The following is a 16,400-nucleotide window of genomic DNA, read 5'->3' as shown; positions in this document are numbered from 1 at the left end:
GAATCGGATTAAAGGAGTCGTATTTTAATTCATGAATGCGAAACAATGAATTGAATTAAAAGAAATTTAATTAAGAGAAGAAGAAAAACATGGATCCCTTGAATCCGTTTATCAAAATTCAAAATACATTTAAAATATTTATCAATTTAGAAAGTTATAGCAAGTAAAACTGTCATCTTTATAAAGTTGCTTATCCACTGTAACACTTGTTCTATAATTTACTTGTGTTATAGTTCTCTTTAAGAATCTTTCTCATTTTTAAAACGTCTGTTTTTTAATGTTGTCTTTTTAACTGTCGTTTTTTATAATCTGCTTGTATGTTTGTCCTTGTGTGTCATGAAAGGCGCCTTGTAAATAAAATGAATGATTAATATTATTAACTTACATCACAATTGAGGACAAATATTTCTTTATTTTCTTTAATAATTAAATATTAGTCAGAGAACAAATATGTTAAAACTGTGACTCAGACTTAGAAACATCCATGGTTTGGACTAATATTGACTTTCAGACAACAGATTGACATTCATTTGACTAAGAGATATACATGTCTATTCTAATGTAGTCTAGTTTAGTTGTTTTGTATATAATCATTGTTTCTTTTCTTCATACAGGTCAGAGCTTTCCCTCAACTGTCATTTTCTACTTCATGGACCTGACTTTGGTGCGTTTCAAGGTCACTGTTCAAGTGCTCACTATAGCTGAGAAAGCAGCCCGAAGGAGAATAACTAAACCCTCAATTGGAGTTCAGGTGTGATGTCATAGTTCAGAGTGTTTGCATTGACCTCTGACCTTTAGGGCGACCCTAACTTTTTCCACCTGTGTAACAGGGATTCAGTGTTTTTTTTAGAACGATTTAACTGGGAACTGTCCCGGTGCTGAAAACAGAAAGGACCAGATCTGGGCTCACTTAAGTGGAACTCAGGTGATCCTGTTGTGATGTCATCGCTGTTGACACTTGTCACTCAGTCAAACAAATGAGGAAGACCATGAATCACATTAATATAACTCATGGCCTGGGGGATGATTTATTTAAAATCAAAAGCAGTTTAAAGTTCATGTTGATATCCTGACCTATAAAGATGTCAGGGTTAAAGGTCGGCTAATGTGAAAACTCTCTTGACTAAGTCTCATGTTAAGAAATGATGAAAATAAAGATGCAGTAAGTCTCTCATCATGACCATGTTTTTAACTTATTACTCTTTAAAAGTTCTCCACCGTCTGAAATCTGGGCGAACGAGAGGTTACAAGAGTCCATTCTGATGTAATAAAGGCTTCACTCCTCCTCCAACCAGCTGTAATCATGCCCCGCTTTGTTTATACAACGAGTTCCTTAGAGGTGGAGACTTCCTGGATTGATGACGCTCCGTGACAAACCTTGATGTTTGACCAATCACAGCAGAGTGAGTGAGTTATGGTAAACAAGATTCAATCTCCAGAAAAACAAAGCATTTTTCGAGTGGGCGGGGCTTAAGATCATTTTCTAATGTAAATATTTAAATGAAAAAAAGAGTTTTCAAAACAGACACTGATGATACAAGTAGAGTAAGTGTCACTTACAATAGAGTAAGTGACACTTAAATGAACACACTTATGATAAGATAATGACCAAAGGTATAAAGGTACAACTTAGACAAAGATAATCAAAAAAATATGTCGCATATGACATATGACAGACTCAAATTTACGGTTTATGTACAGTCTGGAAAATATACTTTTTTTTTCAACAGTACTTTAGACAAAAAATGTATTCAAAAAAACAAATGCAATTCTCTTAGTTCTGCCTCTTATTTGTCCTCTCCTGTTATCTCAAAGTTGTATCTCAACCGAGGCGTATTTTCCTGAACGACAAGCCGTCAGGTTTTTACTTTGTGTCGCTAATAAAAACTTTGGCCGTGTCACGCTGACGAGTGTGTTTGTGCGTTTGTGTTTGTGCGTGAGTTTTTCACGAGACTTTTAAGATCCAACTTTAATCCCCTCTAATATAATTTAGCGACGTATTAAAGTGTTTCGAGCGTCACATGTTTTCATTCGCAGACACTTAACACTCACCTCGTCTGCTCCGACTCTCGTCTTACAGTTATTGTGCAGAGATTTGACCCTGTGTGTGTGTGTGTGTGTGTGTGTGTGTGTGTGTGTGTGTGTGTGTGAGTGCGTGTCAACACATGTGTGTGTCTATCGCTGCTCCTCTCAACCACCATATCCAATATATAGACGACTGAATTATCCAATAGATGAGAACCACAAACTCGATTGAGCCGATCGCTGCAGATAATCACAGATTTCTCGAGTTGGAATTTAAGCGACATGTGTTTTGCGACGTAAAAGAAAAGCGACTCACAGAGGTCCCGTTGTTTTCCCGGAAAACGTCCTGGTTGACGTAACTAAAAAGCTTCTTTTCGATTTGAAGAACGACCTGCGAGAAGATGGATGGACACAAACATCAGAATCAGAAACTTTTGTTAACACAACTTTATAATGTTTTGTGGCAGCACAGAATCAAAGAATTTAAACGAGATTACACACAAAATAAGAAATAGAAAAACACAACTTTTTAACCATTTATCACTTAAATATATAGATTTCTTGGTATTAAATATACAGATTTCTTGGTATTAAATATATAGATTTCTTGGTATAAATATTGTTTGGTTGTAGAATCGTTTAAAATGTACTATGAGTTTTTAATCTTTTTTTTGTTTAATATAAAGTGTTTAATCACATTTAAGATGGTGTATTTTAAACGTTTTAACTTCATTAAACTAATAATTAAGTTAACCGAGTTGCTGGACTTAAACAATTTGACACAACAACAAACTTTCACTCCTGAACCTCTTTTTATTCACTTCTACTGAAAGTTGTCAAGTCTTGTGTTTTGTAGATGCTTTGGTAGGATTTGAAAAAGTCTCTTACGCCTTGTTTTTATAGTTAAGAAAAATACTGTGAACTAAATACAACTTTTTTTCAAAACTCAATGAACAATCCGCTCTCTCCGAACTACTGTCTCACTCCCTCTCATTGAACTCATAAAGCACCATTCTGCATGTTTATAATGACACTTAAAAGCTCCAGACTCTAACACAGTTATTGTATTGTGTACAAAGTGTGTAACTCTCAGGTGTAGGTGAATCTGGTTTGTGTTTGGATGATTCTACTGCAAAAGTACTGGTGGCTCCTGAAGTATTATAGAAAATTCTCTGAACGTGGCCTGATTTTACTTTTGTTGGCGTTTAAAATGTTCAGTTAATACTAACTTTCATGAAGTACAATTCATTTGAAATGTATGTATAATAAGGGTAACTTAACTTCACAAATGTGAGCAATATTCATGTCCAATTTGTAAACTTTGTTTATTTATATTAATTAATTTACAATGTTAGGGTGTTTTTATTAGAAAGAAATATATATTTATTTGAATTAAAACAATCACACTTAAGTGTTACTCACTGACTGAACAAAGCACTTCTTCATTCACGTCAACTTTGACACGTTTTCATTCCATTTCAGTTTGTTCTTCACGGCTTCTGGTGCAAGAACTTACCTTTCGGTCGTTATCACTTTCACGGAATATTAGCTTGTCGACTTCATTGGTGTCGCCGATACTGACGGACTGCATGGTGGCAGTGGAGCAGAGACTCTGGAGGAGACAGAAAGAGACCAGGAGGGCGTCAGGGTGTTTGTTTTATGGAGATCGCGATCATCATCCAGACAGAAGACGGATTAAGACGTTTAATGGGATGAAGATGCTGGAGAAGATGAATGATGGAGATGAAAAAAGATCAACAAGAACCAGGAGAAAAAGACATGGCAAGTGAATACAAAAAATAAGAAGTAAAAGATGAAGATACAGAAAAGAATGATGGAATAACGACAAGAGAATAATGACAAAGGATGAAGGAAAATAAGGACAGAGAGATGAAGAAATAGATTAAGAAGAAGCAGAAGAACAAGAAGAAAACTGTTAAAGAAAACAATATACAAAAAACAGAAAGAGCAAGAGGAGCAAAAGATAGAAGCTGGAAAGAATAAAAAAAAGAAGAGGAAAGGGGAGAATATAAGAGTTAAGCAGCTTTAATAAGAAAAAATAATTTGTTAAAATGAAAGACAAGAAGAACTAAAAGCACACAAACAAGTGGAGACAATGGAAAAAGAAGAAAAAACAAACAGAAAACAAAGAAGGGCAACAGCTTGAAAGAAAAAAAAATCTTAAAGGGGAAAAAGAATAGCGATGAAAGCAAGAAACAGAAATAGAACAAGAAAGAGTGAGAGGAGAAAAAGATGGAAGATGGAAAGATAAAAGATGGAGAAGAAAAATGGCGTTATTAGAAGAAACGAAACAATTATCTTGAATAAGAAAAGAAAGAAATAATGAAAATGAAGAGGAAAAGAACCAAGTAGCAAAATATAAATAATACGCAATACATTGTACAGAATAAGAAGATAATATTCACAATAAAAGTAAGACGAGATGGAAGAACCAGAAGAAACGTGAGGAAGACGAACATGAAGAAGAAAAAGAAGAAAATTTAAAAAAAGGAACAAAAGAAAAAGAATCAGAAAAAGAAAAGGAACATGAATAAAATAAAATAATACAAAGCCAAAGATGAAGAAGATAATGAAGAAGAAAAAAAAATCAGAAGGAGAACATTAATAAGAATTGCATGAAGAAGAATAAAAAGAATCAGAAGAAGAACATGTAGAAGAATAGCGTGAAGAAGAATAAAAAGAATCAGAAGAAGAACATGAAGAAGAATAGCATGAAGAAGAATAAAAAGAATCAGAAGAAGAACATGAAGAAGAATAGCATGAAGAAGAATAAAAAGAATCAGAAGAAGAACATGAAGAAGAAAAAGAATCAGAAGAAGAACATGAAGAAGAAGAAGAGAGTGCAGAACTAAAACTGTGAAAAACAGATGAATCACTGAATCCTGAGTGAACTTGGAGCTCATTCCTCTCTCAGAAGATGATGTTGATGATGCACCGACACAGAAACAATGATCCTAAAGTCATTTAAATGATGTTCCTCTAACTGCCCCCCCCAGATCCCCCCCCCTCCTCGCGGGGTCTGTGTACTGACCCGGCCCACTGTGTGCATGCTTAAACTCCCCTTTGTGGACTCTCTTAACAATTAGTTAAACATTCGACCATCTGTGTTTGAAGACGCCTGAATGAGGTAATCTCCCGGCCGCCGGTTCCCATACCGCGCCGCCGACGCCGCCGGGGCCCGATTGAGATTCAAAGCACACATCGGGATAATCGGGTCAAGCCAATATGGCCGGCAGAAAAGAGCCCTTCAGACCCAAATGTCACAAATCAGTCCCGGGGTTTTTTTTTCGGTGGAAAACGACACAAACGGCGGCGCCGATCAGAACAAACGCCATGAGCTGAGAGTGAGTGGATTGGTCGCCCCCCCAAACCCCCCCCTTTGCTCCCCAACTTTTCTAAAGCCCTCACAAATGGCTCCATCTTTCAGTCATTTAGGGCGTCCAAATGAGGGTCAATATGGTCACCTGGCAGCCAAATGCTAATGCGCTTAAGTGCGCTTAAGCAGCTTTTTTTCTTTCCACCGTGAATAGGAGCCGCAAGAAAAAAAAAAGGGCAAGAGATACTTTCCTCCGTCGGAGGGTCATTGTGTTGAGACCCCTAAAGTCGTCTTTAATTGGTCGCCCCGTCTGATACTCGGACATATCGTCAACGGCGAAGCCTCAGGTGTTGTAGCTGAGCCCCCTTCTGTCGCCCCACGTCCCACTTCTCCGTCACTAATGAGGTCGGCTCGCTCGCACAAGAGGCATCAGTTAAGTTAAGTGATCCTCATTTTTATCTGATGATCATCCCTTCTTCTTCTTCTTTTTATTTATTTAAAAGAACGATTTCAACAAACTCTCGACTCGTCAATTCCCTCGTCGTAGATCGATCCAGATCATTGATCGATCGATCGCATGACTGAAGTGATTGATCAGTCGCTATACTGGGGTGGAAAAAACAACAACAAAAAAAAAAACGCTTTATCATCTGGTGACGACCTTTTCTTTCGTGTGACCTTACAAGGTTTTCGCTTACAGAGAACGTGCCGTAACATTATGACCGGCTAATTTTGTGCAACTTTTACTTCTTTATATGGTTCCTACAGTTAAAGGCAAGTAAAAATCCAAGATTTTATCGTCACCATTTGGAGTTACATTGAAGAATAAAGTAAACCAAAGGAACCAAAATTGATTTACAGTATAATTTAAGAGTTTTTGCACAAAATGCCAAAATTTGCACAACATTTTGCACTTTAATGCACTAAACATGGTAACGTTTTACAACCATGAAGGAAAATGTCGGTTGGTCGTCTTTGAAGTCGATCCACGACGTGCATCTGCTGTCATTTATCTCCGTATTAGTGAGTTTTGCGTAAATCTATTTAAACTTTTGTAGTAAATGAATAAACGTCAACAAATATCCTGAGATTTAAAACCAAAAATAAACATGTTTGAATGTCATTTTAGACGTTTAAATGCCGATTAAGGTCACATTTTAAGACTTTTCTACGATTAAATTTACTCTTATAACTTGTTTAATCGTCTATATTTGTGTGGCAAAAAAAAGGGCAAAATTGTAACTATTTGACTGATGATTTACAAACTTTCACTTGTGGAATTTTATCCTTCAGAATTTTCCGCATGCATTAGTGAAACTTTTAAATTCGTGAAACCAAAAAGTACGTACGCAAAAAAAAAAGTTTTTTCCCCAAATCCCATCTCTTTTCTCCTCACTCCCTCTTAGCGAACTTGTTATATTTAGCATTTAAATGCAACTTTCCCACAGTTCAAGAAGAAAAGTTCAACTTTGGGTTTCTTTTTTCCCGCAGATGTAACAAAAACATTGTTTATACATTTGCCAAAAACCAAATCCGTCTGAAAGTATCTTCTGAGGTTCCCGACAAACACCCGAAATGGAGAAATCATCTCCGCCTGGTCGCCACTTACGAAAACCCTGATTATTTTCCGTTTGCGGGGATTCACTTAAACGGATCTGTCCGCCTTCAAAGATCCCTCCGTGTAAGTAAATTACACGTGGACACGCTCTCATTGACCGGCCTAAACCGCATTAGCATAGTTAATCTAACCGCGATCGCCTCTTTATTTGACGCCCATTAGCAGCGATGAGCCTCGCGCTGGGAACATATTAGCAACAGCTGTCGGTGCAGAGACGGCCACGGTTTTGAGGTGATTTTCTCTGCTTCAGGGGGGCGATGGAAAAGTGACTAAGCATTGCATCTCTGCATTATAGGTCAGAGGTCGATGCTAAGTGTTTGTAGAGAGGAGGGGGGGGGGGGGGGGGGGGTTGCCGAGGAAAGGCGATGGTTTTGTGCATCAATGGAGGATAATCTCATGACTGTCGAAGAAGGAAGCGGTTGTTTAAAGGAGCTCTCTATTCCAGCTGCTCTCTTTAGAAGTGAAGTCAAAGCAATTTGTCCCACTTCAAAGAAGCACACACACATGCACGCACACACACACACACACACACACACACACACACACACACACACACACACACACACACTACTTATTCCCTGAGAGATCTCCCCAACAGATGGAGGTGATCCACTGCTTCAACTTAAACACTGAGACACCCACTGCACACAAAAGAGAGAGTCCACACCTTTGATGGATGAAGACACAAATTAATTCCCCACAATTTACAAAACATGCGACCTCGGAGATGATTCTAAACTGAAATGCATTAGAAATAATGTGTTTCGAATGAACTCATTAACTCAACGAGCGCGACTCATTCCAACCTGAAGACTCACGGATCATTCAGTGAAAATGAGTCAAAGTCCTTTTCCTGTCGAAATGATTCCAAACAACCTCTGTTTACTTGTCCGCATTTAAAAAGTGACTTCCTGTCGAGTAACAGGAAGTGGAAGGAAGCCTCTTGAACGGTACTTCCATTAAAATCTCAAGAACCTTAGCGAACACATTCCTATAATCCAAACAATAAGTGGTGCTACTGAATTTTCTTTAGTCGTTAACTCAAAATACGTTTTATGATTATTACATACATATAGTAAGTAAGTAAGTAAGTAATATTTATTTATATAGCGCTTTTCCAGACCAGGGTCACAAAGCGCTTAAACAAACAAAGCAATACTCAAAAAAGTATATACTTTAAAGATCAAGATAATACTGAGAACAACACAGGAGTTCCAGAAAATCAAGGAAAAGCCTGAACAAATAGAAACGTCTTAAGATGTTTCTTAAAGGAGTCAGTAGATCCATCAAGCGCAAATATGTGTTAATAAGTGCATTTATTAAATGTTAGTTATCTTAACTGTCATTAGAGTTTAATGTTCTTAAATTCCATCTGGATATGCTGTAGGAAAGTTCATTCTTAATGCTTTTAATGCACCTACTTCTGATTGGTCACTCAAGGGGTGCGAGTTTGAATCCCGGTTTGGGAAATTTTTCATCAATCATCAGACATAAACAAAATGAAAGTCATAGTTCACCCAAAAACTAAACTTCTCACACTAGTACTACTACTAGAACACATACAGTCTACTGTCTACACTGTAAGCACTCGCGATATTTACTCGTATCGCTTGTTATTGTTTAAAACCTCTGCTACAAACAAGCTTAAAGAATAGACTTGTTTAATTTTTTTTGGGAACAACTTCGTCGTTGAGGCTTTAATACAAAATGGACGATACAGACAAGCAGTATTTTGATGTTTATAAGTGTCTTTCTGGATGATGATTAAGACAAAGAACACTGACCGACAGTCACTACGTTAAAATAAACATACATTTTTGCCTATAACTCTAAAAAGGAAGAGATTACTTTGAAAAGAATCCCAACCCGAGAGTGAATAGAAATTGAATTTTGGGTGAACCATCACTTAAACTAAAGTTTTATTCATGTATTTTTCTATACTGAAGTTTTGTATCATTTATTCAACAAGAATAATTAATTTGGGAACAAAAATGTGTAACAAAAGATGATACAATGATCCTAGAAAGCAGGTTATTACAAAAAGTATGGATAAAAAATACACGGTTGTAGAAATGTTTAAGGAGAAAGTGAGAATTCTGGTAAAGTTTTGGTGAGTTGGTTCTTCTATGGAGGTGCAATCCTTCCACAGAGACACTTGAGTGAATGAAGAATGAATTAAAGTCCTCCGGGATCTTCATCCCGACCCCACCGGTTCAACAATGATCCCCCATTACACGCCGTAAAGTGCTTCTAAGGAATCAGTGATTAAACATCAATTAGGCTGATAAAGACCGCTGTACGAGGAGATGCGAAGGACGGGTTGGACAATGAGCTCGCGGTAACATTCTTCATCAGCCACCGGGGGCGAGGACAGGGTCTCGCCTTTTGTGTCGGCCGGGGCGGCGGCATTGTCAGGACGCGCCATTAGTTTCTCTCTCCGCTTGCCACGCAAAGATGAGGTTGGCAGCCGAGGGTGAGGTGTGCCAGCGGGGGTTGGCAGGATCAGGGCTCCATCGCTTTCCGCTCGCGCCGCTCTACCACCGATCGTCGTTCATCACGCGTTCGCCACGAACATGATTGCGACATCTGCCCGACTAAGGTTGAAGTAGAAGGGGGGTGTTTGAGGGGGGTAGGCATCGAGAACAACAAATTCAGCCTTCTCTCTCCCTGCCAGCCATTACACTGAAAAGCTTGTAAATCAGACCTGACCCCTTCCCACCCAAACTGACTGGACACCAGCCAGAGTTATCTACTCTCTTCCACCGGGCCGCCGCGGCTAATTTAATGCCTCCTAGCGGCGGATTAATCATTGACAAACACAAAAAAAAAACGATGGGTATTCAACGGCGACGGGCGAGGTGAGAGTGGACGCATTATCGCCCGCCGCGTTGGCCCAACTGTGACCCGCTGGTCAGGGGTTGACCCTTGTAAACTCACTCACAGCGGAGAAAAAAAACAACCCCAACCCTTCCCGTGAACCCATCAGGGACGGGTGACATGGGCGATCCGACGACTTGCGGTATATATATATATATATATGTGCGACGCCGGAGGTCCCCGGGGCCACGCCCCCCTCGCCGAAGACGAGGTAAGAGAGGGCATGCGAGGTAATGCCATAATGCGATTCCTATTTATCTTGTGCATCACAAACATCTGGGAAAACCTCTCCTTAAAAACAATGGCGCGCATTGAGAGCTGCCATTCTGGGGTTTTTCTACCTTCACAATCCTGAAGCATTTGTCCCTTTGGAATGGATAATGGACAGGCCACAAATCATTCCGGACAACGGGACGAGGGGGTTTGTGAGAGAAACTGAATGTATGTGTATGTTTTGTGTGTGAGTGTGTGTGTGTGTGTGTGTGCCCCCCCACCCCTTGGTATTTAACTTCTCCGCTGGCCCATTCTGCGACGCCCCGGAGGACAAATTGCCCTGCATGGTTGTCTTTGAAAGGCATTGCGGCGCGCAGAGACAGAGACAGGCCTGAAACACAGGGAACAGGCCTATAAAAATTCATCACTTTGACCCCGACGACCTCCCACTACTGGGGGGGCTTATACACACACGCCCACCCACCCACCCAAAAAAAAAAACTCTCTCTCTCTCTCTCTCTCTCTCTCTCAAAGCTGGATTTGATGAAACTTAAGAGAGCAGAAACGTCTTTGGAATATGGGGAGGGGGAAGTAAAAGCAACTCTGGATCGCACACTTTCTTGGGGAGCGACAACAATGGCCGCCAAAAACATGCCGCTCCACAGGAAAAAGGGCCACCAGATGCTTCATTGTGACCGTGCCTGTGTGTAAAGGCAGTAAAAAAAAAAAAGAGGGAGGGTCCTACCGAGGCGTATTAGTCCCACTCAGAGAAGGGGGACATTGTCTCAGACCCCCGGCTCATGACACATTACTGCCACCTGTACAAAGAGAACCTAATGAGAGATTTAATCGGAGATGCCTCCCCTGACGCCGTTCGTCAGCACTTTGAAAAAAAAAAAAAAAAACCAACTGTGGCAGATGTCCGCAAGACTGTTTAACGCCATCGCGGCGTCCCCGGGAACGCCGACGGAGGCGAGGACGGCTCAAAAGGAGGCCAATCTTAATGTGACGTTCATTCGAATGTCGAGGCCCTTTTGTGGCGTCATTCATGGCTCCCTCTTAACACCTCGCCTCGAGAAGAGCATTTGTTTTGTTAATGAGAAAACAAAAATCCTTAAGGAACCCCAGGGGCGCCACAGAGGTTTTTAAATATCGCCATATGGACAAAGAATAAACAACCGACTAAGCGTCTTTGATTCACCTTAAAAAGCAGGGGAAGCAATTAAAGGGAACACACACTGAAGGCAATCTGTTGCCGCCGAGTCAATTAAAGGATATCGAAGACTCGAAGGGTTGATTGGTGATTAGCGGGGGCGGCCAATGGGAACGCAGCAGGACGCCGAGTTCATTACCGGGCCGTTCGATAAAAAGACCCGGCCGATCACTTGATGGAGGTTTAATTGTTTCAAGCAAAAAAAGAGATGAGTGAAAAAAAAATGCGATTGATTTGAGCGACTCTGGAGCTGTTTAAAAACCTTTAATGACCGCGTGGGCCTGGATTTATTTGGATTTCAAGGCTGCGGAACTGTTAACACGTGCTAAAGGTGAGTGTTGTGTAACCATTTAGTGATTTTGACTTTGTAAAACGAGCCTTGCGAAAGAAAATATGTGTCAAGAAATGCTTAAAATTGAGTTTTGAACTTTTGAATATAATATTTTTACTTTAATTATTATGTTTTCTTCTAGTTTAAATGACTATTTGTTCAATACAGGTTTTAACTGAGAGTCAAACATGTGAAGCGACACTAACAAACTAGCCATTTAACCAAATTAAAAACTTTTTTTCCTACAAAAAAAATACAACTTGCTTCAAAACCCAACATTGTTCCCCTCCCAGTGAACTCATCCATATAGCTGCATTAATTAAACTGATTTATACCATTGAATATTGTATAATTAATATCATTTTAATTGTTTTTAAGTGTGCTCTATGTAGTAAGTGTGTGTAAAATCAAAGCCATTAAAATAGTAACATTTGTTGTCTGAGAAGATCATCTCAGGGGCCACGAGTTTAAGATCTTTGTATTCATCGAGTATCAAGTTCTACCCCTGGTTTCATTGAGAATATTGTACCACAGTTACCTCAACAAATACATCCATTTGAAAAAAAACTATCACTATTTTTTTCAAATTAACTTTTTTTCAAGTTGTATTAACCAAGTTTTATTATAGTCGCTACAACTTGAATTTGTAGTGTTTCAGTTCATAGTTTTCCAAGATTTAAAAGGTGAATCAATAATTGATGGAGGGAGATTAAGATCTATAGAGGGTAAATGTATATCTATAGAGGGTAAATGTATATCTATAGAGGGTAAATGTATATCTATAGAGGGTAAATGTATATCTATAGAGGGTAAATGTATATCTATAGAGGGTAATGTATATCTATAGAGGGTAAATGTATATCTATAGAGGGTAAATGTATATCTATAGAGGGTAAATGTATATCTATAGAGGGTAAATGTATATCTATAGAGGGTAAATGTATATCCATAGAGGGTAAATCTTTATCCATAGAGGGTAAATCTATATCCATAGAGGGTAAATCTATATCTATAGAGGATACATCTATATCTATAGAGGGTAAATCTGTATCTATAGAGGGTAAATCTATATCTATATAGGGTAAATATATATCTATAGAAAGTACATCTATATCTATAGAGGGTAAATATATATCTATAGAAAGAAAATCTATATCTATAGAGGGTGAATGTATATCTATAGAGGGTACATCTATATCTATATAGGGTAAATCTATATATATAGAAAGTAAATCTATATCTATAGAGTGTAAATCTATATCTATATAAAGTAAATCTTTATCTAAAGAGAGTAAATCTATATCTATAGAGGGTGAATCTATATCTATAGAAAGTAAATCTATATCTATAGAGGGTAAATCTATATTTATAGAGGGTAAATCTATTTCTATAGAAAGTAAATCTATATCTATAGAAAGTAAATCTACTGTATATCTATAGAGGGTAAATCTATATCTATAGAGGGTACATCTATATAGGGTAAATCTATATTTATAGAAAGTAAATCTTTATCTATAGAGTGTATATCTATATCTATATAAAGTAAATCTATATCTATATAGGGTAAATCTATATATATAGAGTGTAAATCTATATCTATAGAGTGTAAATCTATATCTATATAAAGTAAATCTATATCTATAGAGAGTAAATATATATCTATAGAGGGTAAATCTATTTCTATAGAAAGTAAATCTATATCTATAGAAAGTAAATCTACTGTATATCTATAGAGGGTAAATCTATATCTATAGAGGGTACATCTATATAGGGTAAATCTATATTTATAGAAAGTAAATCTTTATCTATAGAGTGTATATCTATATCTATATAAAGTAAATCTATATCTATAGAGAGTAAATCTATATCTATAGAGGGTAAATCTATATCTATAGAAAGTAAATCTATATCTATAGAAAGTAAATCTACTGTATATCTATAGAGGGTAAATCTATATCTATAGAGGGTACATCTATATAGGGTAAATCTATATTTATAGAAAGTAAATCTTTATCTATAGAGTGTATATCTATATCTATATAAAGTAAATCTATATCTATAGAGAGTAAATATATATCTATAGAGGGTGAATCTATATCTATATAGGGTAAATCTATATCTATATAGGGTAAGTCTATATCTATAGAAAGTAAATCTATATCTATAGAAAGTAAATCTATATCTATATAAAGTAAATCTATATCTATAGAGAGTAAATATATATCTATAGAGGGTGAATCTATATCTATAGAAAGTAAATCTATATCTATAGAGGGTGAATCTATATCCATAGAGGGTAAATATATATCTATAGAGGGTGAATCTATATCTATAGAAAGTAAATCTATATCTATAGAGGGTGAATCTATATCTATAGAGAGTAAATATATATCTATAGAGGGTGAATCTATATCTATAGAGAGTAAATATATATCTATAGAGGGTGAATCTATATCTATAGAGAGTAAATATATATCTATAGAGGGTGAATCTATATCTATAGAAAGTAAATCTATATCTATAGAGGGTGAATCTATATCCATAGAGGGTAAATCTATATCAAAAGACGGTGAATCTATATCTATAGAGCCTCAAAAGACCCTTATAATCCCAAGAGGTTTCGCGAAACAAACTCGTCACTCGAACAAACAACGGTTTGAATACGTGAAGATATTAAACAACACTATAGCAAACACTCAGAAGACAGTTTGGAAACCATCTAAAAGTTATTCAATCGGATAATGGACTGACCGGGACAATCAGGTGACCGGTCATTTTCTCAGAGCGTCGATGAGGTGAAGACCCCCGGAAAAAAAAAAGCCATAAAACCCCTCCGGTCACACAAAGAACTTTGATTCATTTGGAGCACAACCCTTTACATTTGTTTGCACCATTTCATCTAAATGATGTTCTGGTCCACAGGGGTGAAGAAGAGGAAGGTGCGGGAGGGGGGGGCTGGAGGGTCAGGGACAGGGGGGGTTCTTGACACCCCACCGCAGGGCGCTAGGCAACCATCTAGTGGGTGGGCTTTGTGATACATTTTACCAATTTTTCATGCCCATCCCTCTTGATGTGACCCCACTCAGGGTCTTTTATGCCCCTGACAGCTCTGCGCAGGAAAACATGCTGCCGCTCTGATAGCATGAAATCGGGAACAAAGACCCCCAGGGAGAGGAGAAGGGGGCCACCGCGGCACACTGTGCTCCGGTCCCGCCTGGCTCTGGACACAAACAGATGTTAGGCCAACCCCGGCTCACTCAGGCCCCCTGAAAGAGGAGGCCCCGTCGGAGAAACGGGGCCCGGCGAAGCTTTGTTTCGGGCCTCCTCTAAGACAAAACCCGGACCGGCCCTTTTCTCGAGAGGGCCCGGCAATATGTCCGTCACAGATAAATCACACAAGGAAGACGGGGTAGAAAAAGCCCCATGAATTCTTAATGTGCCTCTTAATGGGCCCTCTTAAATATGATGGGATATTTGCGTGTGGGTGTGAACACTCCCCCCCCTTGACTTTTAATATGATGGAGCAGGATTGTTTAAAAGGGCGAGAGTGCCAACTGTGGCTTTACAGCCGCGTAACAATGACTCGGCCACATAACTCCGCTAATGGCGCGGCTGGGAAAACCCGGAGCCAAAGTTATTACTATTATCATATCAATTCCGCTTTTACAATGGCTTCCTGAAGCAACAGCCGCACATTTTATCATCTGTAGTCGCTTTTAATTATGTGGAGGCTTGAGCCGGAGCCAAGGTCTTTAGCCGACTTGTTGAGTGCAAACTTTTCCTGCAGAGACAGCTTCTTTTGTCATTCGTCTGGGGTGGGTTGGTGGGGGGGGGGGGAATGGAAGGCACTTGTGCGAGCGTGGAGAGCTAAACACATCGCATTTATCTTTCAGGAGAAAACAAGGGGAGAGTTTGACTGACGTCTTGGAGTGATAAACTCAATAAGCGGGGAAATAAAGAGGTTCTTGTGGGATGTTTCGAGCGGAATAAAAAGTTCACTGTCAACGGATTGTTATGGAATCAAGGCAGGATAAATATACAGCACAAACAAAAAGATTGAGACGCATTGATATTGATATAAGTATTCAAAAATTTGGCGAAAAATACAAAAATATTTGTCGTTAAATGTGGACATGTAGTTAATAAATAAATTAACAAATAATTGATTTTTTTTAAATAAAAACTGCTTTTATTATTTTTGTCATCATAACATAACACATATAAAACTATATTACACAGAAAACAATAACCATAATAATTATTATCATATGATATATTAATTGAAATGGGAAGATGGCGGCTTATCGCTTAGTGAATCACTTTACGAATATTATATATATATTCACAAAAATTCCAAAAATGCACAGACAAGGAGCTGAGCCGTTTTTTCAAATTCAAAGTTTTATCTTTGCCTCAAGTTAGCCACTGAGCTTGAGGTCCTCTCTGACCCAAGATAAAAAACATGAATACAGTTAGAAGGACTTAACAACAGACATTAAACACTAACAACAATTAAAGACTTAACAGTTAAAGACTTAAACAGACATTAATTAAGACATTCAAGAAAATAAATAACCAAAAAAATGTAATAAATAATAAGTAAAAAACAAACAAAAAAACTAAGTTAATGCTAGGAAGCCAAGAAGTTTAAAATTAATGCTTAAAATGTCTTTTACTTAACGTCACAGAAAACACTACAGTAACCACTACTATCTATAATGCGTTACCACCATGACTTTCTTACTACCAACAAATCATACGAACAACTTAAGAGGTTGCCTGCTTA

The 16,400-nt window shown here is 38.1% G+C and overlaps 1 protein-coding gene across 2 annotated transcripts in view; it reads right to left on the bottom strand.

Annotated features, from left to right (window-relative positions):
- Positions 1 to 16,400, bottom strand: part of inpp5a (inositol polyphosphate-5-phosphatase A) — a 183,580-nt gene that overhangs the window by 43,356 nt on the left and 123,824 nt on the right. For both annotated transcript variants that reach the window (XM_087802985.1, XM_087802983.1), the window contains exons 10-11: positions 3,542 to 3,637; positions 2,342 to 2,416 (exon numbers count right to left, since the gene is read on the bottom strand). In XM_087802985.1, coding sequence (XP_087659111.1) covers positions 2,342 to 2,416; positions 3,542 to 3,637 — 171 coding nt within the window. The remainder of the gene's footprint in view (positions 1 to 2,341; positions 2,417 to 3,541; positions 3,638 to 16,400) is intronic.

This window comes from Callionymus lyra, chromosome 11 (assembly GCF_982586985.1).
Source record: "Callionymus lyra chromosome 11, fCalLyr1.hap1.1, whole genome shotgun sequence".
Taxonomy (NCBI): Eukaryota; Metazoa; Chordata; class Actinopteri; order Syngnathiformes; family Callionymidae; genus Callionymus; species Callionymus lyra.
The sequence above is the reverse complement of the archived record's forward strand: the minus strand, read 5'-3'. Positions and strand labels throughout refer to the sequence as shown.